The 22,598-nt window shown below is 39.6% G+C and overlaps 1 protein-coding gene across 2 annotated transcripts in view; it reads left to right on the forward strand.

Moving 5' to 3' along the window:
• The first annotated feature begins 1,495 nt into the window (after positions 1-1,495).
• Positions 1,496-22,598, forward strand: part of ARL5B (ADP ribosylation factor like GTPase 5B) — a 31,497-nt gene continuing 10,394 nt past the window's right edge. The window contains exons 1-3 of one of the 2 annotated variants that reach the window (XM_012188287.5): positions 5,945-6,274; positions 19,715-19,775; positions 21,642-21,789. In XM_012188287.5, the coding sequence (XP_012043677.1) occupies positions 6,226-6,274; positions 19,715-19,775; positions 21,642-21,789 (258 nt within the window). In that variant the 5' untranslated portion in view covers positions 5,945-6,225. Of the gene's footprint in view, positions 6,275-19,714; positions 19,776-21,641; positions 21,790-22,598 lie in introns of both variants that reach the window. The other variant, XR_009595905.1, reaches the window with a different exon arrangement.

The raw sequence follows: 22,598 nt of genomic DNA on the forward strand, positions 1-22,598 counted from the left end.
GTACTAAATGGACTGTGGAGAAGCTCTTATATTTCCTGTTCTAGGAAGTCATGTCTTGTTAGTATTCCATCTTTGTCACTAAAACTGCCAACAACTGGGAAGGGTCTACAGTTTTGCTTATTTGTTAGAAAACAAGTCAGCATACCACAGTATCATAGATCCTGGCAGAAGCTATGAGCCTCCTGAGCCAGAGTCAAAGGAAAGTTTATTAATCATAGCAATAGCAGCAGCCAGAATAGTAACACTTGTGCTCCTTTCCAAAGCCCTGACTCCTACAAAGCAATGGTGGCCAGCTGATGCTTGTAGAGTTGAACTGGGTTCCTTGAGAGGAATCCTGTTTAAGAAAGCCCTCTTTTCTCCCCCTTTGGGAACTCACCACCCTGAACCTCAAGAAGAGTCCTTGTCTCACACCTTCCTGAAGACTGTGGGGTAGAATGACTAAATCTGTTCAGCTCATAGCCCCACCCATGAGCTTCCCTCCACCCTATCCCTCATCTTTTCTGAAAACCTCATCTTTTTTCAGTGGGAGACATTGTCTTTACTATCATGATGAGTCAACAAATCTGCCCTCTGCCCCAAAGAGGGATGTTAAATTTCTAAAAACCGTTTGCTATACAAATATCCTTGAAAAGATAGTCCAAATCAAAAAGGTATGAGGAGATATGCAGAAACATGAAAGACTGATGGAGAATTTTAAAGTCACAGTGAATATAATCTTTTAAGATTTAGAAGTTTTTATTTTTTTGTTTGTTTGTTTTAAGTTTCATTCCTAGTCAACAGAACATGCTGTCCCTGGATACTTAGTTAAAGCTATGCATGCAATATATCTTAGTTAACTGAGTAATACATTGTATTCAGTTCCAGCTGTGGCCAGTTTAGCTTGATCTAAAGTAAGTTTATAATAGTTCTTCCTAGGGAATATTAAACATATGTAGTTGTACAGCCAGGAAATGAAAGCAACCTAGATGTCTATCAACAGATGAATGGATGAAGAAGCAATGGTACATTTATACAACAGAATATTACTCAGCCATTAAAAGGAACGAATTTGAGTTAACTGTAATGAGGTGGATGAACCTGAAGCCTCTTATATGGAGTAAAGTAAGTCAAACAAGTATCATATATTAACACATATATATGGAATCTAGAAAAATGTTACTGATTAATCTAATAGAGAACAGGCTTATGGACACAGTAGAGGAAGGTGAGGGTGGAACAAACTGAGAAAGTACCATTGACATATATACACTATCATGTATAAAATAGGTAGGTAGTGGGACATCACTAAGTAACAGAAGGAGCCCAGCCTGGAGCTTTGTAATGACCTAGAGGGGTTGGATCCGGGAGGCTCAGGAGGGAAGGGATATATATATATATATATATATATATATATAAAATTATGACTGATTCATGTTGTTGTATGGCAGGAAACAACACAAAACTGTAAGGCATTTTTCCACCAAGTAAAAGATAATTTTTTAAAAATATGTAGTTTAAAAATATTTTTAATTCCCTAGTTGTTTTGACTTTATCTTGAAATTAGGACTAGAAATGTCCCTTTAAGACTTTATGTTCAAAAACAAAAGAGGTGAATATAAATTTATATATATGGGGCTTCACAGGTGGCACAGTGTTGAAAGAATCAGCCTGCCAATGCAGGAGCCCCAAGAGATTCCGGTTTTATCCCTGGATTGGGAAGATCCTCTGGAGAAGGAAATGGCAACCCACTTCAGTATTCTTGCTTGGAAAATTCCCTGGACAGAGGAGCCTGGTGGGGCTCCATGGGGTCCATGGGGTTGCTGTATATACACATCATATATACAATGGGCCAATTCACGGTCATGAAATTAAACTGATTTTCATAGACAGTACATACCTTTTCGTATGGGAGATTTAAACTTGCCTTTAATATCAGAATGTTGAAACACACTATTTTACGTATAAGTCTTAAAGGGTCTTTGAACCATAACACTGGAAGCACATAATAAGAAATACACTTGTACAAGTAATAAAATAGTTTGTTTCAAAAGGCCCCTGATGCTGAGGTTAAAATCTACCACATAAATCCATAGTCTTTGATTTCTCTCCCTTAGGTGTCATGGATATTTGTTACATTTCATCCCAATCTGTGAAGTGTTCATATTTGTTAAAACCTAAAGAGTCGGACACACTGAGAGACTGAACTGAACTGAACTGAACCACGGATGGGCGTGGGGGGGGGCAGGAAATGAAACAAGTATGTAGAAAATTGGCTTATACATATGTGGACTTCTTAGTTAACTGAATAATAAATTTAATTCAATTCCAAGTGCAGCCAACACTTCTTTCAAGTCTTTTCTTAAGTCAGTTTACAATAGTTCTTATTAAAGAGCATTAGATAAACATTTTTATAATCCCTAGTTGTTCAAGATTTTTCCTTGAAATTTCAGTTTCTGTTTTGCACTTTGTAGCTATTCCTTGTTTTTTTAAACTGGGAGGAACCATTCCTAGGATTCATTTTAACTAAAGGAACTGATTTCCAATCAACACCTCACAAAATACGCTTTTTTGTTTTGTGGGCTGGAGATCCTCGAAAACACCTAATACTTTGGAAAATAGGGAGACCTTAAACTAGTCACAAATGCAGTACTTGGACGCAATCTCAAAAATGACAGAATGATCTCTGTTCATCTCCAAGGTAAACCATTCAATATCACAGTTATCCAAGTCTATGCCCCAACCAGTAATGCTGAAGAAACTGAAGTTGAACGGTTTTATGAAGACCTACAAGATCTTTTAGAACTAACACCCAAAAGAGATGTCCTTTTCATTATAGGGGACTGGAATGCAAAAGTAGGAAGTCAAGAAACACCTAGAGTAACAGGTAAATTTGGCCTTGGAATACAGAATGAAGCAGGGCAAAGACTAATAGAGTTTTGCCAAGAAAATGCACTGGTCATAGCAAGCACCCTCTTCCAACAACACAAGAGAAGACTCTACACATGGACATCACCAGATGGTCAACACCGAAATCAGATTGATTATATTCTTTGCAGACAAAGATGGAGAAGCTCTATACAGTCAACAAAAACAAGACCGGGAGCTGACTGTGGCTCAGATCATGAACTCCTTATTGCCAAATTCAGACTGAAATTGAAGAAAGTAGGGAAAACTGCTAGACCATTCAGGTATGACCGAAATCAAATCCCTTATGATTATACAGTGGAAGTGAGTAATAGATTTAAGGGTCTAGATCTGATAGACAGAGTGCCTGATGAACTATGGAACGAGGTTCATGACATTGTACAGGAGACAGGGATCAAGACCATCCCCATGGAAAAGAAATGCAGAAAAGCAAAATGGCTGTCTGGGAAGGCCTTACAAATAGCTGTGAAAAGAAGAGAGGTGAAAAGCAAAGGAGAAAAGGAAAAATATAAGCATCTGAAGAATGCTATCCAAAGAATAGCAAGGAGAGATAAGAAAGCCTTCCTCAGCGATCAATGCAAAGAAATAGAGGAAAACAACGGAATGGGAAATACTAGAGATCTCTTCAAGAAAATTAGAGATACCAAGGGAACACTTCATGCAAAGATGGGTTTGATAAAGGACAGAAATGGTCTGGACCTAACAGAAGCAGAAGATATTAAGAAGAGGTGGCAAGAATACACAGAAGAACTGTACAAAAAGATCTTCACGACCCAGATAATCACGATGATGTGATCACTCACCTAGAGCCAGACATCCTGGAATGTGAAGTCAAGTGGGCCTTAGAAAGCATCACTACAAACAAAGCTAGCGGAGGTGATGGAATTCCAGTGGAGCTGTTTCAAATCCTGAAAGATGATGCTGTGAAAGTGCTGCACTCAATATGCCAGCAAGTTTGGAAAACTCAGCAGTGGCCACAGGACTGGAAAAGGTCAGTTTTCATTCCAATCCGAAAGAAAGGCAATACCAAAGAATGCTCAAACTACCGCACAATTGCACTCATCTCACATGCTAGTAAAGTAATGCTCAAAATTCTCCAAGCCAGGCTTCAGCAATACGTGAACCGTGAACTCCGATGTTCAAGCTGGGTTTAGAAAACGCAGAGGAACCAGAGATCAAATTGCCAACATCCACTGGATCATCGAAAAAGGAAGAGAGTTCTAGAAAAACATCTATTTCTGCTTTATTGACTATGCCAACGCCTTTGACTGTTTCCACAGTAAACTGCGGAAAATTCTGAGAGAGATGGGGATACCAGACCACCTAACCTGCCTCTTGAGAAAGCTGAATGCAGGTCAGGAAGCAACAGTTAGAACTGGACATGGAACAACAGACTGGTTCCAAATAGGAAAAGGAGTATGTCAAGGCTGCATATTGTCACCCTGCTTATTTAACTTCTATGCAGAGTACATCATGAGAAACGCTGGACTGGAAGAAACACAAGGTGGAATCAAGATTGCTGGGAGAAATATCAATAACCTCAGATATGCAGGTGACACCACCCTTATGGCAGAAAGTGAAGAGGAGCTAAAAAGCCTCCTGATGAAAGTGAAAGAAGAGAGTGAAAAAGTTGGCTTAAAGCTCAACATTCAGAAAACGAAGATCATGGCATCTGGTCCCATCACTTCATGGGAAACAGATGGGGAAACAGTAGATTGTCAAACTTTATATTTTGGGGCTCCAAAATCACTGCAGATGGTGACTGCAGGCATGAAATTCAAAGACGCTTACTCCTTGGAAGAAAAGTTATGACCAACCTAGATAGCATATTCAAATGTAGAGACATTCCTTTGCCGACTAAGGTCCATCTAGTCAAGGCTATGGTTTTTCCTGTGGTCATGTATGGATGTGAGAGTTGGACTGTGAAGAAGTCTGAGCACCGAAGAATTGATGCTTCTGTGGTGTTGGAGAAGACTCTTGAGGGTCCCTTGGACTGCAAGGAGATCCAACCAGTCCATTCTGAAGATCAACCCTGGGATTTCTTTGGAAGGAATGATGCTAAAGCTGAAACTCCAGCACTTTGGCCACCTCATGCGAAGAGTTGACTCATTGGAAAAGACTCTGATGCTGGGAGGGATTGGGGGCAGGAGGAGAAGGGGACGACAGAGGATGAGATGGCTGGATGGCATCACTGACTCGATGGATGTGAGTCTGAGTGAACTCCGGGAGTTGGTGATGGACAGGGAGGCCTGGCCTGCTGCGATTCATGGGGTCGCAAAGAGTCGCACACGACTGAGCGACTGAACTGAACTGAACTGAAACTAGTCACATGGGATTCCCAGGTAAAGAATGCCAGTGGTAAGAATCGGTCTGCCAAATTAGGAGACGCAGGAGAGGAGGGCTGGATCCCTAGGTCGGTAAGATCCCCTGGAGAAGGAAATAGCAATCCACTGCAGTATTCTTGCCGGGAAGGGAAAATCCCGTGGACAGAGGAGTCTGGCGGGGCTCTGTGCGGTAGCAAAGACTGGAATAGGACTGAGAGCACACAGAGCACCAATCAGTCACACAGCCGAACTCCGTGGCTACAGGCATTCCATGCATCCTTTCGTAATCAATTCTATTCAGAATTAAGAATCACTGCAGAAACGAAGCTTGCCCACCAGCCTAAACTTGACAGTTGAAACACTCCTCCCTTTTGTGCAGCAAAGGGCAGCTGCTCAGAGAAACTGTAGTCTGTACCCAAGATAAGGACCAGGAAGGCTCCTCCTAGTCAACAGAAACTCAAGAAAGGTAACTCAGCAACAGCTTCTAAACAGGAAGACACCAGAAGAAGCGTTCTTCACGGGAAACTCCGCGACTTCCACACACTCCCCCGCTTTCCACCCCTCCGGTAGCTCGGAGCCCGCCCACCGGAAGTGAAACTTGAGGAAACGCCACATCGAAGGCGTGTGCTGACGTAAGCGTGCCGACGTCCGGCGCCGTGCTTCCGGCGATGGGCGGTCCATGGATCGAGAAGGGAGGCGGAGCGGAGGCGGGGCTTGGGGCTGGTTGAAGCTCTGGTGGGTAGGTGGGTTCAGACCGAGGGGACTACGGGTCGGCGTTGGGCTCAGTGGGTTCGAACAAAGGACTCTCGGCCAGGGGCTCGACGCAGTGCCTTCTGACGGGTAGCTGAGCGCCAGATCTCGGCTTCTCCGCCAACCAGTGCCCTCGCCGCGCGGTCCCAGTCGGCTTTACCTCGGTGCCCTACGGCCAGTCCCGCGGTGGGGGGCCCGGCGCAGCGGCACCTGCTGCTGAGGGACCCCGCGGCCCGCCAAGGTGCTCATGATGGGGCTGATCTTCGCAAAACTATGGAGCCTCTTCTGTAACCAAGGTGAGAAGGATGGAGCTGCGCAACGGCTCGAATCCGAGGCAGAGGGTCTAACCGCTGGAGGGGACAGCTGTTTGGGGGTTAGGGCAAGGTAAGGCAGGGCCCTCACAAACGTTCTGAGACGCAGAGAAGTGACTTAGATAAGGGAGGTGCGTAGAAACTCACTGTTTTAGGTTGGAAGAAGGTGCAAGTGATGGTTGCGAGAAACGGAATGATAGTTGCGAGAAATGGAAAGTCAGAATAGGAGGCATTTGGTGTCCTGGGATCCAAACCAAGAATTTGGAAATTTTACCGAAGGAAAGCGGAGAGCAACCTAATGTTACCCGGAGACATTTGGAGGGCCTTTTCCTTTTCTAGTTAAGTATCCTAAGTCTTGCCCCAGGATGTGTTCTCCCAGAAATCCATCAACTTAAAAAAAATAACGTTACTAGTGCTGCTTTGTTTTCCGCCCTGCTCTTTTATCCAGTTCGCCGTCACGTTCTCTCTGATTTCGCCCGCTTTCCCGGACTTGGGAATGAATTGAGATACACGGGTTTCTGGAAATCTTCGTACTAAACCCTTTAATCCTTTCTTCGATATTGAAAAACTCATTGCTTTTGGTTCTGTGGAGGATATTGCGTGTCCGTAATTAGTTTAGAAACTGGTTCTGAGATGTCTGAAAGTTGCAAGTCCAAACGGCCGAGAAGCTGGTAAAACCTGTTCTCAGTCAGAGTGAGTAAGACGTGATGGCTTATGAAGAGAATATACCCAGACAATAGGGCCGGCTGTAGGTAAAGTTTTAGGCATTCTTTTAACTGTTATCTCAGTAATTAAAACAGTTTTATTTTGCATTTACCATCCGAACATAATACAAGCCAGTGTATTATGATAGTACCAATCAGTTATTGCTAATGTGATTTATTTTTTCTGGATTTAAGAAGTTAGGAGAATGAAATGACTTTAGTCACTTGTTCTTTTTCAAGGTTACAAGTTAATAAAGATGGATATATGCATACACATATACGTGTGTGTATAAATGAAATTACTGCAGGTTTCAAAGTGGCCAGTTTTAATTCCATATGGATATTATCCATAACTTTAATACATTATTTTTTCAGCAGGGTATGTTTTCTAGTCCTCATTACGTGAATTTACTATAAAGCAACATTTTAAGACATGTTTGAAAGTATAGAGATTAATAATCACCTGCTTATCTTTTCTCATAGTTTCAAGAGTTCTCTGTAATTTGTCCCATCCCCTTTTCTCTCCTTTCTGTATTATTACTGTGTTTATCATTTTTTTATAGATTTTTTTTTGATGTGGACTATTTTTAAAGTCTTTATTGATGTTTTTACAGTATTGCTTCCCTTTTATGTTTGGTCCTGGGGCATGTGGGACCTTCGCTCCCTGACCAGGGCTTGAACCTGCAGCCTCTGCATTGGAAGGTGAAGTCTTAACCGCAGAACCACCAGGGAAGTCCCTGTTTATCATCTTTTTGAGGCTTCTTAATCAGACTAGGCTTCCTTGGTGGCTCAGAGGTTAAAGCATCTGCCTGCAATGCGGGAGACCTGGTTCGATCCCTGGGTCGGGAAGATCCCCTGGAGAAGGAAATGGCAACCCACTCCAGTATTCTTGCCTGGAGAATCCCATGGACCGAGTAGACTACACAGTCCATGGGGTTGCTAAGAGTCGGACACGACTGAGTGACTTAACTAACTAATCAGACTAGAAGGGAATAAAGTATGAAGAGGGAAAATTCAGGAGATGATGAAAGAGATGATAAAAGACATTCAATGGGCTACTTCTATAAGTCATAACTGTTTGTTTAGGAATTTTTCTTTTCCATTAACTTCCTTGTTTAGAAAATTTAGAACTACGTGATGATTATTCTGTCATTGTATTCATTCATACAACTAACATTTACTCATAGGCCATAAAGCCAGACATGAGATTTAGGCATAGGAGAGACAAAGGTTAAAAATAAACAGAAAAGTTAAAGTTAAGGTAGTTACTTGCTCTCAAAGTACTAAAAAAAGATGCAGCATGGTAAATTATTTCACAGATAATGTAATAAAAGCGTGGTGATGGTCACTGAGAAGGAAGCAATAAATTTTTTTCTCAGGTTGTTCCTAGAAGACATTACAGGAAAAGATATACTTGGACTTGAGTGATAAATAGGTGTTTATGAGGCATGCTAAGCAGTCTGAGTGGAAGGACTGATATGCAAATAGGAGAGGAATGAAATAGTGGGGTAAGTAGTTTTGTTTGGCTGTATCTTAGTTTGCCTGTCGGGGTAGTTAGAGGAGATGAAGTTGGAGAGGTAACCGGGAGAACCAGATCATAGAAGGTCTTGTGTGTAGACCTGCTAGCCATAGAGCCCCTCAAGAGTTTGGTCCTTGTATGTTACTTTTAGAGCAGGGGAATAATATGATCAGATTGATACTTTACTTCTGTATTTTTACTTTCTATTTGTATCATCTGACAGTCTCAGCATTTTCCATTTTCACTACTGTGACACATCCAGTGATACTCAAATCACTCAGTCTTGGTTGCATATTAGAATAATATGCCCAAGGCCCCACCTCAGACCAGTTGAATCAGAAGAGGGAGGAGTGGCCCTGGGCGTCAGTGCCAAGATGACTGGAATATAAAGAGGGAATTGAGGCCTGTTTATCTTGCCTTAAATAGTCCTTTCCCTTATCTTTCTTCCAACTTTTGTTTCCTATAGTATTTTAGAGCACCAGGCATCTTCTCATAAATGTGATACCTTTCTGGGAATAAGTATACTAACAGCACGTTTGGCTAAATAAAGCTAATGCAAAGTACATACTTAATCTCTGTGATTTTTGTGCTTCCTTATTTTAAGCTAGGAGACTGATTACTTCAATGTACTTATCAATGAAGGAAGTAATTTAAAATCTGATTATCTTTGCAAACTATTGTGTATATCTTTGGTTGTTTCTGTGTTTTGTACAAGCATACCTCAGAGATAGTCCAAGTTTGGTTCCAGACTACCAGAATAAGGCAAATATTGCAAAAGAGCCAGTTACACAGTTTTTTTGCTTTACCAGTGCACATAAAAGTTATGTTTAGGCCATACTGTAGTCTGTTAAATGTGCAATAACATTATGTCTGAAACACAATGTAGAGATCCTAGTTTAATTATTGCTGAAAATTGCTAGCCATCATCTGATAATGCAGGATTGCCACAAACCTTCAATTTGTAAAAAATGAAATACCTGTAAAGTGCAATAAAATGAGCTTATGCCTGTAGAAAATACATATGTTGATACCTGTCTTTAGATTCACCTCTGAAATTGAGCACTCTTCTTTTTTTTTTAAACTTTCTTAACTCTCTTAGACCTTGGTCTTTTTTTCTGTGTTGTCACCACTATACAGTTGGTCATCAGTTATTTCTTATTTTACCCAGAGTTAGGAATGAGTGGAATATGATTTTAATTGTAGTTCATTTTCAGAACCAAAGAACAATGACATTTTAATTTCATTAACTCATCATTTCCTTCTCATTGGTTAATTTCATGCTATCATTTTGAGCAGTGTTAGCCAATTTGTATGACGTTGTTACTGTTCACTTCTGATGGCTTACATCTGATGTCTCCTATTAGTATTTTGCTCTTAATTCTGGATTTTTTGCTAGTTTCAAACACAGCAGACTTAAATTTATCACTGCCCTATTTTCTAAAACCTGCTTTATCCATACCTTCAAATGGTTCAGATTTCTGATCAAATGTCATTCCTCAGAGAGCCCTTTCCTTTCCTGACCACTTTTACCCCAACATTCACTGTGTCTACCCACCTTCTTTTTCTGAGTAATACTTACCACTCCCTGTAATCATATAAACTTAGTTGTTTACAGTACTTATCTGTTTGTTTCAGTAGAAATGAATTCCTTGAGGCATGAACTTTGTCTTGTTATTGTATCCCCAATATAAAAGAACTTTTTTTCTTGTTTTTCAAACAAAAATTTTATATCAAAGTAACACACTTTTTAAAAAGTTATATAGTTCTAAAGTCTGTAAATGATATATTAGTCAAATCACACGTTTCTGAATAATATGCATATTCTGGATAACATGGAAATTTTAAACATAATTTGGGGTTTTTAAAGAATTGAGATATAATCACCACATAACATTATATTTGTTACAGGTGTACTAATTATTTGTGTTATTGTGGTAGGAGAGAAATTAGTATTTTTATACCCTTTTCCCTCATTATCCTAGGATAGTATTTTGGGTTAATCTGCATCTTGTCTTTTCATTTTTGTGACTGTAAAGTTTTATTACTACTGAGCTGCAATATGCTATAATTATGTTTCCCTTTTTTCTACAGCTTCCCCCCCCCCCTTGAATAATCACATCTCATTGCCTTAGTTTTCTTTGTGCATGCTGTGTGCTAAGTCGCTTCAGTTGTGTCTAACTCTTTGTGACCCCATGGACTGTAGCCCCCCAGGTTCCTTTGTCTGTGAAATTTTTGAGGCAAGAACAGTAGAGTTTCTGCATCACACCTATCATGATCTATTCTTCCTACTCACCCCCTCAGTATTCCATCCTGCTCTTAGTGGGCCTGTTTCTCATCTTTGACTGCTATACTACTATTCTGGACTTTCTTTGCTACCATTCTAGGAATTTCCTTTGCTTTTCGATTTTATTAGAAATTTCTTTTTTTCTTATGTCCTGACTGTACTCATTGATGAAGTTCATCCTTCAGAAATTTCCTGCAAAGGTGTCCAAGTGATAATTTTTTGTGTGTGATTCCAAATACCTGAAAATATCTTGGACTCCTCATTTTTGATTTATACTTGAGCTGGATATAGAATTCCAAGTTGGAAAGCATTTCTTTCAGAATTTTGAAGGTATTACTGTCTTCTAGCTCCCAGTATTTTTCATTCTAGGAAATCTGTTTTCTTCTTAAATTTAGGATTTCTTCCTCTACTAACCTGTAAATCTTATTGGTCATATGGTACTAAATGTCCTTACCATTTTTCTGTCTTTTGAGTGTGTGTGTGTGAGTTCTGGGCTATTTCTTTGTCTTCCAATCCTGTTGACTATTTTTAGCTGTTATATTTCTAATTTATAAAAACTTATTATTTGCTAAATGTTATTTTGTTGTTGTTCTTATGTCATTGCTTCACAATGCTATGTCTTCCAAGTGTCTTAGGTTTGTTTCTGTCTCTGTTTATTTTCTGTTTCTGTGTATTTACCCTGGGAGCTTTCCCTATAGAGCTGTTATAAGTAATTCCATTGCATGAATATACCACAGTCTGTTTATTCATCTGCATCATGATGGGTTGTCAGATTGTTCTAAAGTGGTTTTACTTTTTTTTAACTTTTACAGCAACATTTGAGGCTTCTTGTTCCATATCTTTACCAACATTTGGTGTTGTCAGTATTTTAATTTTAGCTATTTTGTTGGGTGTGTAATGGTGTCTCAGTTTTAATTCGCATTTCTCTGGTGACTTTAGATGGGGAAACAGTGGAAATAGTGGCTGACTTTATTTTTCTGGGCTCCAAAATCACTGCAGATGGTGATTACAGCCATGAAATTAAAAGATGCATACTCCTTGGAAGGAAAGTTATGACCAACCTAGACAGCATATTAAAAGGCAGAGATTACTTTGCCAACAAAGGTCTGTCTCGTCAAGGCTATGGTTTTTCCAGTAGTCATTGTATGGATGTGAGAATTGGGCTATAAAGAAAGCTGAGCACCGAAGGAAGAATTGATGCTTTTGAACTGTGGTGCTGGAGAAGACTTGAGAGTCCCATGGACTGCAAGGAGATCCATCCAGTCCATCCTAAAGGAGATCAGTCCTGGGTGTTCATAGGAAGGTCTGATCTTGAAGCTGAAACTCCAGTACTTTGGCCACCTGATGCAAAGAGCTGACTCATTGGAAAAGACCCTGATGCTGGGAAAGATTGAGGGCAGGAAGAGAAGGGGACAACAGAGGATGAGATGGTTGGATGGCATCACCGACTTGACGGACATGGGTTTGGGTGGACTCCAGGAGCTGGTGATGGACAGGGGGGCCTGGCGTGCTGCAGTTTCATGGGGTCGCAAAGAGTTGGACATGACTGAGTGACTGAACTGAACTGATGACTTTTGGGTATTAACACTTCTTTATGTGCTAACTCAGAGAAGGCAATTGCACCCCACTCCAGTGTTCTTGCCTGGAAAATCCCATGGACGGAGGAGCCTGGTGGGCTGCCATCTATGGGGTCACACAGAGTCTGACACGACTGAAGCGGCTTAGCAGCAGCAGCAGCATGTGCTAAGTGGCCGTTTGTGTATCTTTCTTTGCACAATGTTTGAATCCTTTTCCCTGCCCCCTTTTTGGGGGTCGAAAAACTTTTTATTTATACTGGAATTGTACTTCCCAGGTGGCGCTTGTGGTAAAGAACCCTCCTGCCAGTGCAGGAGAGGTAAGAAACATGGGTTCTTTCCCTGGGTTGGGAAGATCCTCTGGAGGAGGGCATGGCAACGCACTCTAGTATTCTTACCTGGAGAATCTCATGGACAGAGGAGCCTGGTGGGCTACAGGTGGACACAACAGAAGCGACTTAGCATGCATCCTGGAATTAAGTTTTCTGTCACATGTGTTTTGTGAATATATCCACCCCTAACCCCCCAGCCTATGACTTCTCTATTCAATTTTTAATGCAGAATTTTGCTGATTGGAAGTTTTGGTTTTGGTGAAGTTTCATTTCTCTATATATTATTATTTAAGTGATTGTTACTTTCTGTGTCCTTTTCCTTTCATCTAGAAGCTTTAGATTTGATGCTTTAGTCTGTGAGTCATCTCAGATTGTTTTGGGGTTGGGATTCATTATTTTATTTTATTTTTTTAAGTGGATATTTGTCCCAGTAGAATTTGCTGAAGGCTTCCCCCCCCCGCCCCCCCCCCCCCCCCAGTTGATTACTTTGGAGTCTTTACTGAAACAGAAATGTTTCTCATTTGTTAGTCACTCAGTGTCTTGACTCTTCCTAACCCAGGAATCCCGCATTGCAGGCAGATTCTTTACCCTCTGAGCCATCTGTTACCTTTAGACTTTCTCTTTTCTTGAAGTAACTTCACCATCAATTTTAAAGCTGGTATTAGTCCCACCTTTGTTTTGTTAGATATTTTCAAAGAAAAGGTTTTAATTTTCTCTTTTGTTTCTTTGTTTCTGTTTCACTAATTCTTGTTTTTCATTTCCTCCCATCTACTTTTGAGTTTCCTATCCTCCCCTCCCCCTACCTTCTTAAGGGTTGGGTGGGTGCCACTCCAGTATGCTTGCCTAGAGAATCCTGTGGACAGAGGAGCCTGGTGGGCTGCTGTCCATAGAGTTGCATAGAGTTGGACACGACTGAAGCAGCTTAGCATGCATGCATGCATTGGAGAAGGAAATGGCAACCCACTCCAGTATCCTTGCCTGGAGAATCCCAGGGATGGGGGAACCTGGTGGGCTGCTGTCTATGGGGTCGCACAGAGCTGGACATGACTGAAGTGACTTAGCAGCAGCAGCAGCAGCAGCAGGGTGTCATTGTTTTTATCTTTTTTTCCTTTCATATATAAACATCTTAAAGCTTTAAATGTTCCTCTTATGTACTGCCTGGCTTTATTCCCCAGATTTTAATATATTGTATTGCATTCAGTTTGAAGAGGGGGTAAAATGTTCTCTAACAGGCAAATTTGGCCTTGGAATGTGGAATGAAGCAGGGCAAAGACTAATAGAGTTTTGCCAAGAAAATGCACTGGTCATAGCAAGCACCCTCTTCCAACAACACAAGAGAAGACTCTACACATGGACATCACCAGATGGTCAACACCGAAATCAGATTCATTGTATTCTTTGCTGCCAAAGATGGAGAAACTCTATACAGTCAACACAAACAAGACCGGGAGCTGACTGTGGCTCAGATCATGAACTCCTTATTGCCAAATTCAGACTGAAATTGAAGAAAGTAGGGAAAACCGCTAGACCATTCAGGTATGACTGAAATCAAATCCCTTATGATTATGCAGTGGAAGTGAGTAATAGATTTAAGGGTCTAGATCTGATAGATAAGAGTGCCTGATGAACTATGGAATGAGGTTCGTGACATTGTACAGGAGACAGGGATCAAGACCATCCCCATGGAAAAGAAATGCAGAAAAGCAAAATGGCTGTCTGAGGAGGTCTTACAAATAGCTGTGCAAAGAAGAGAGGTGAGAAGCAAAGGCAAAAAGGAAAGATGTAAGCATCTGAATGCAGAGTTCCAAAGAATAGCAAGGAGAGATAAGAAATCCTTCTTCAGCAATCAATGCAAAGAAATCGAGGAAAACAACAGAATGGGAAAGGCTAGAGATCTCTTTAAGAAAATTAGAGATACCAAGGGAACATTTTATGTAAAGATGGGCTCGATAAAGGACAGAAATGGTCTGGACCTAACAGAAGCAGAAGATATTAAGAAGAGGTGGCAAGAATACATGGAAGAACTGTACAAAAAAGATCTTCACGACCCAGATAATCATGATGATGTGATCACTAATCTAGAGCCAGACATCTTGGAATGTGAAGTCAACTGGGCCTTAGAAAGCATCACTACGAACAGAGCTAATGGAGGTGATGGAATTCCAGTGGAGCTGTTTCAAATCCTGAAAGATGCTGTGAAAGTGCTGTATTCAGTATGCCAGCAAGTTTGGAAAACTCAGCAGTGGCCACAGGACTGGAAAAGGTCAGTTTTCGTTCCAATCCCAAAGAAAGGCAATGCCAAAGAATGCTCAAACTACCGCACAATTGCACTCATCTAACATACTAGTAAAGTAATGCTCAAAATTCTCCAAGCCAGACTTCAGCAATACATGAACCATGAACTTCCTGATGTTCAAGCTGGTTTTGGAAAAGGCAGAGGAACCAGAGATCAAATTGCCAACATCCGCTGGATCATGGAAAAAGCAAGAGAGTTCCAGAAAAACATCATTTCTGCTTTATTGACTATGCCAAAGCCTTTGACTGTGTGGATCACAATAAACTGTGGAAAATTCTGAAAGAGATGGGAATACCAGACCACCTAACCTGCCTCTTGAGAAATCTGTATGCAGGTCAGGAAGCAACAGTTAGACCTGGACATGGAACAACAGACTGGTTCCAAATAGGAAAAGGAGTGCGTCAAGGCTGTATATTGTAACCCTGCTTATTTAACTTATATGCAGAGTACATCATGAGAAACGCTGGGCTGGAAGAAACATAAGCTGGAATCAAGATTGGCGGGAGAAATATCAATAACCTCAGATATGCAGATGACACCACCCTTATGGCAGAAAGTGAAGAGGAACTAAAAGCCTCTTGATGAAAGTGAAAGAGGAGAATGAAAAAGTTGGCTTAAAGCTCAACATTCAGAAAATGAAGATCATGGCATCTGGTCCCATCATTTCATGGGAAATAGATGGGGAAACAGTAGAAACAATGTCAGACTTTATTTTGTGGGGCTCCAAAATCACTGCAGATGGTGACTGCAGGCATGAAATTCAAAGACGCTTACTCCTTGGAAGAAAAGTTATGACCAACCTAGATAGCATATTCAAAAGCAGAGACATTACTTTGCTGACTAAGGTCCGTCTAGTCAAGGCTATGGTTTTTCCAGTGGTCATGTATGGATGTGAGAGTTGGACTGTGAAGAAGGCTGAGTGCTGAAGAATTGATGCTTTTGAACTGTGGTGTTGGAGAAGACTCTTGAGGGTCCCTTGGACTGCAAGGAGATCCAACCAGTCCATTCTGAAGGAGATCAGCCCTGGGATTTCTTTGGAAGGAATGATGCTGAAGCTGAAGCTCCAGTACTTTGGACACTTCATGCAAAGAGTTGACTCATTTGGAAAGACTCTTATGCTGGGAGAGATTGGGGGCAGGAGGAGAAGGGGACGACCGAGGATGAGATGGCTGGATGGCATCACGGACTCGATGGACGTGAGTCTGAGTGAACTCCAGGAGTTGGTGATGGACAGGGAGGCCTGGCGTGCTGCAGTTCATGGGGTCGCAAAGAGTCGGACACAAGTGAGCGACTGAACTGAACTGAACTGAAAATGTTCTCATATTTATCCACGTTCCTGTTTTTCATGTTTTGAATTTCCATCTTGTATAATTTACTTTCAGGCCAAATCAACTACACTACCATTTTTGTAGTGTGGTTTTGCTGGTGAATCAGTTCTCTTAGTTTCCTTTCATCTGCAAATGCCTGTTTTACCTTCATTCCTAAAGTGTATTTTTGCTGAAAATAGCATCTTGAGTTTTTTTTTTTTTTTATTTAACTTCATAGGCCTGTAATTTCTTAATCTATAAAATACGCAAGGTGGCCCAAGTTAGTATTTTTGTGCCTTTTTGGAGACCTAGGTTCCTCTGATTTGCTGTGTAGGTAACACATTCTTTGATGAGGAGGTGGGAGAGAAGGAGCAAATAAAGCTATGATGTTTTATGATTCTGTAGTAGTATAATACAGGACAGGGATTTTAAATGGCTCTCCCTTTTGCCTTCTCCAGAAGGCAGGCTACAACTCATTGCTGTCCAGGCCTTCAGGTCTCAGGTTGTGACCTCATATTCTCTGACATTTTACTCCCTACCTATTGCAGTAATGCAAACTTATTTTCTATACATGCTGTATTTTAAATTTCCAAGTCACTAAATTTTGGCATAGGGCATCTTTATTTGTTAGTTACATAGTTGTTCACATTCTCTGTGTTCATAGAGGGCTTGTTCTCATTATATGACAATTTTAGTGCAGATATTATGTATCTAGAAGATAACAATCCCTATTTCATGATGTTTAGGTGACTATCTTTTGTCTTAAGATTAAAAATTGGTCATTTTATATACTTTTTTTGGCGTTAGTCCATTTTCATTGTTTAATAGTCTATGCTAAAACTATAAATTCTATTTGTTATCCTTACTAAAACTACAAATTAAGTATATAAAAATCTTTTTAGCTGGATAAAAGGAGAAACTTTTTTTGTTCTTTTTCCTACTTTTTTTTTTGAAGTTCCTTTTTCATCATATTTTTCCTGTTAGCTGTTTTACCTATATTTGTCTACAAGCCAGTGAGCGTACTAATTTTCTTTGAAGCCTCGTTCTGTATAGTCTTTATATCTTCCTTGCTCGGGGGTGGGTGGTGGGGAATGGGTGGGTGCAGCTTTTGAGGAAATCCAAGAGAATAAACACCAAAGCCAAGCCCTGTCAAAAAACTTCTGTGCAAACACTTGGTCAAAATTAAACAAAAGCTCTATGATTGAATATTTTCCTTCATTTAATACAAATAAACCTGCTTTGTGCTGGCTCACACACCATGAGATGGTCTCTGTGGGCACCTTACTTCACTAGAAATCTCTTCCAGGAGACCAAGCTGCACCTCTACTGTCAACAAAGGTCTGAGAATAATGTTTCCAATGCTACTAGTTGATGCATCTCCAGAGCCCAAATGATCTGGAAGAGGTTTCTAGTGAAGTAAGATGCCCACAGAGACCATCTCGTGGTGTGTGACACAGTTCTAAAATGTTTGGATTCCTTGTCATTCTGATTGTTATGGCTTAACCCCAGAATTACTTGGTTTTCCACACACAACCATGCCTAAAACACACATTCCTTTCCCTAAGCATGGGCAGCCTATTACTCTATGACAACGTGTTTTTTAAATAAATAATGCTATCTGGAAACATTGGGGAAAAGACAGTAAATCTTAATTTAATTACACTTGTAAAGTCCATTTGAAATAAAGAATTTAGTGTTACCCATGTTATGATTTGCCCTCTTTAAGCTTAACTAAAAATTAACTTTTTTTGTATTCATGGAGAGTAGTTTGAAGAGCTGGAAGATAAGAATATATGGCTTACATATACATGTTGAAGAGAAGTTGTAGTTATAAAAATATACAGTTGTATAATTTTCTCCTCATAACTTTAGAAATTTCAGTTTTAGTGAAATGGAAATCTATTCCCTGCTCTGTAAATAAAAATGACATTAAAATATTTCAAGTTCATCTCAGAGGTAGCGGTTTGCAGTTCGACCTTTGGCATAAATCCTCTCACCTTAATTTGAGACTCACTTGAACCATAACTGATATATTTTGAAATATGTGTTTTTAGCATACTAGGTAAATAAATAATGAAAGGACATCTATTTTAGTTAATTATGAAAGGCAAAGGAAATTGTTTTTAATCGAAGCTACTCTACAGGAAATCACTGACAGTTACATAGCTTAGTCTCTTAGTTGATCTTTGGTTATCAGTGAGTTAAGATAAGCGAACAAGTTGTGTTTCTTTTTTTGGAAAGTAACTCCTGCCATAGTGAAAATAGCCTTTCCAGAGGACATGTCGTTTGTCTTGCAGTACTATAGACAGTGCCTGTGTAGCATGTGGGTCATGAGAAGACAGAGATGTTTTGTCACATGAGAACTTGTATGTGAATTATGGCTCCTCTTTTTGACGGGTGCAGTATTGATACTATTTGATGAGATGTATAATCAGAACTTTGACATTCATCAGCAGTTACCAAGAGCATCAGGGCTCTGATGTGAAATGTAGCAGATTCACTACAAATCAGTTGATTATGTGGCTGTGTTTATGACAACTTCCTTACATACCCTGTTGAATTCACTGGTAACTTTTTAAATGTTCTGCCCTGGGAAAGAGGAATCATACATTCTGTATAGGCTAAAAGTCTAGCAAAGACGATATGTAAAGTATTTTCTGAATTCTAAGGCAGTTCCCAAATATCTACTACTTAACAGAATAATTAGCTGGGCCTTAAAAATGTGTTATGAAAGAAATGGCACATCTAACATAAGGCACTAGAAGGAGGGAACTGAAGAGTTGTTTTTGTATGAAGGGTGGAAACAGTTGAAAAAGCATGAAAAACTCAGTAATTGCTTATTTGTCTGGAAATTAATGGGGGGAAAAAAGTCTGGCTGAAATTATGTGTCTTAAAAAAAGAAATTATACGTCTTATTATTGACAGGGAATACTTTTAAGTTTTTTTGGATTTTTAAGTAGAAAGAAAAAAAAAATCTTGGTATGGGTAGGTCGGAAAACATCCGACTGTAAAAACAACTTGATAACTAATTTGATTGGTAGAGAGGGCAAGCAGGTCTGTACAATGCTTTTTTTTCCTTCTAAACTTACATTCTAAGTCATACTGTCTCATCAAGATTACTATTTGGGTTTTTCCCCCAAACTCAGTATAAGTGACAAAGTTCTCTCGTGCCTGTATCTTACCCATCTCCCAGATTCTTTTATAAGAGAAAGAGAACGTCATAACAATTACCTCACTTAAGGCAAATAGTCTTGACATCATAAAGTTTTCTTTCTGTCTGTACCTTAATCCAGGAATAAATATCCAGTGAGTGATTCTCATTAGAGAGCTGACTAATAATCATTGTTGAAAGCATGTAATTGAAGTGCACAGCAGTGTTAAATGTTTCTGGTTTGCTTTCTTTTTGTAGAACACAAAGTAATTATAGTGGGACTGGATAACGCAGGGAAAACCACCATTCTTTATCAATTGTAAGTATGGGTGTTTAATTAAACAGTTTTATTTTCAATATTGGAGCTAATTTTGTATAATTAATAAGAATGAGATGCCATTATAAGGGGAAAACTTAAACATATGGTTTTGTATTTAGCCAAACACAAAATTTATTAAGCAGTTTTTAAGGTAAATTTGCTGTATGTTTGCTACAACCTTCAAAAACACTCATTTTTTTTTTCCAGCCTTTAAAAAAGAATTAATATTAAACTAAAAATAACTGAAGCACACATTCCTGTGAGGGAAGGATGGGATAAAGTACATTTTGCTGAGCTCTTCCCTCTCTGAAGTCCATGTGAATAGAATGATATATTAAAGCTATTATTGCTCTCCTGACTAACAGCTCAGGAATTGTTTAACATACCCAGACTTGTCAAATCAAAAGAAATGAAGATCACACCTGAAAATACTGCTTTAGCGGCTTGCAACAAGAGGCTTGAGACTTCCAGAGAAATACATTACTTTCAGGATATTTTAACAGCCCATCAATCCACTTGTCACACTGCCTCCCATTATCCTCTCAGTGCCAATGCAGTGATCCTTGTTAAACAGTGGAAGTGGATCTGTGTCCCAGGCATTTTAACAAATAATTATAAAATACAGTGCTCCATTGTGTGCTTCTTGTCTGTTGCTGCCTCATCTTAAGCACATCAGCTGACAACTCTCCAGAAATACTTCACTTAAGCAATGCTTAGTGCTTTTTTTCAGCTGCTTTGCTGAAAAGCTACCAACTTACGGCTTGTTGTTTCAGAGTTGAATGACTACTTGTTTTTCTTTAAAGCATTCATCCATTGGTCATTATGTATACCTTAGCCTTTGGACATTAGAAATAAACATTTTAGAAACCTGTCATCATTGAAGTAATTTTGCATATAGTTTCAAAAATATGTACATTAAACCCAAAGGAGAATTACAAGCTTCTTCCAACATAGTACTGACATATTATAGGCAGATAAATTTTGTTGAATTAATTGATTAATAGGATGATGATGATAATACACGTGATATGAACATCAGTGTATTTTCATTTGCCCATCGACTATAGTTTTGGTTAATAGACATCTAGGAATCTCTGTGGCTGAGCCAAGTGTTAGCTTTCTCACGTAGACACTCTTTAAGATGATCTCAAGCCTTTGTAGCTCAGCTGGTAAAGAATCTGTCCGAAATGCAGGAGACCTGGGTTTGATCCCTGGGTCGGGAAGATCCCCTGGAGAAGGAAATGGCAACCCACTCCAGTATTCTTGCCTGGAGAAGCCCATGGACAGAGGAGCCTACCAGACTACAGTCTGTGGGCTCGCAAGAGTCAGACATGACTTAGTGACTTAAACAACCACCATACTCGAGCCCAGAACAGAATGGCACATCGACTGTAGTTTTAGTTAATAGACATCCAGTAATCTTTATGGCTGAACCAAGTGTCAGTTTTCTCATGTAGACAGTCTTTAAAAAATGATAGCCTACTTACTATTCGTTGGTTACTACTTTACAAGTATAGATGACACAGTCACCTAGAAATTTGCTCTTTCAGCCTAGGGGATTGGTTCTGCTCTAACTGATAAGAGGACATGGGACTGTTGGAATTCTGGCCACAAAAATGCACTTTCACTCCACGCAGTTGTGTCCAGATCAAGCCTGTAGTTTATTCTAAGAGCCAAAAAGCATTCCTTCAGTTGTTGTTTGTGTAGGTGTTTGCACAAATGTTCTGCAAAGTTCTATTTTTATTGCTGGTGATTACCATCATTGGTGCAAGTAAAAAAGGTGGATTCATATGAAAATACAGAGGTAACAGTTGCTTTGGGTTCTCAAGATTTACAAGAGTTTTTATGGTGTCTGTCTTTTAACAGCTTAATGAATGAAGTGGTTCATACATCTCCAACCATAGGAAGCAATGTTGAAGAAATAGTTGTGAAGAACACTCATTTTCTTATGTGGGATATTGGTGGTCAAGAGTCACTTCGATCATCCTGGAACACGTATTACTCAAATACAGAGGTATACTGAGGTTACTTCTGAATTTGAATGAGAAGAACCAAAGAGTAAACCCAGAAAACAGATAGGCTGTACAGAAGGCATAGTGACAGTTCCCTTTTAATAACATTCTTTTTCTGTGAGGAATTGGAGGTTTTCAAATTAAAGAGGAAAGGCAAGTTGGAAGAATAGTGGGAGCTATCACTAGTGGAGTTTACTGTTGCCTGGCTCTCTCAATTCATCCTTAGGCTAATACTGTAGTATCTCCATTGCTGGAGGACGTGGACACCAGGATAAGCTATATAACCTTTCCCAGCCTTACAAGAGGCTGTGGTTAGAGAGGAATACAATATTTTAAGCATAATTTAATATAGGAGTTTTAAATCACATGAATTGAACATTCACATTTTTGGTGAGATTATATTTTAAATAAAAAGCAAATGATTTGCAAGCCATCCTCCTAGCATTCGCTGTCACTTATTTCATTATTTGAGTCAACCTAGGAAGCAAATATGGAATATCTTTTATGTTTGTGTTTATTTAATCCTTTTAGAGGCAAATTCTTAAAAAAAAAAAAGTTCAGTGCTATTGAGAGAGGTTTATCTTCAGGAATACTAATGCACAATTGCATCCATAGTTTTTCTTTACAAAGAGGTACACCAAACCAGTTACTTTTTCTGTAATGAAACCTTAAAAATTGACTTTTTTTTTTGAGAAGGAGTTGCAGAGGAGGTGGGAGTATTGATGCAAGGAATTTTTGGTGAATAATTTGTCTTTTAAAATTAAAAAAAAATTCCTCTAGATTTATAATATAATAGCCTATGTGTATGTGT

Source organism: Ovis aries, chromosome 13 (assembly GCF_016772045.2).
Source record: "Ovis aries strain OAR_USU_Benz2616 breed Rambouillet chromosome 13, ARS-UI_Ramb_v3.0, whole genome shotgun sequence".
Classification (NCBI taxonomy): Eukaryota; Metazoa; Chordata; class Mammalia; order Artiodactyla; family Bovidae; genus Ovis; species Ovis aries.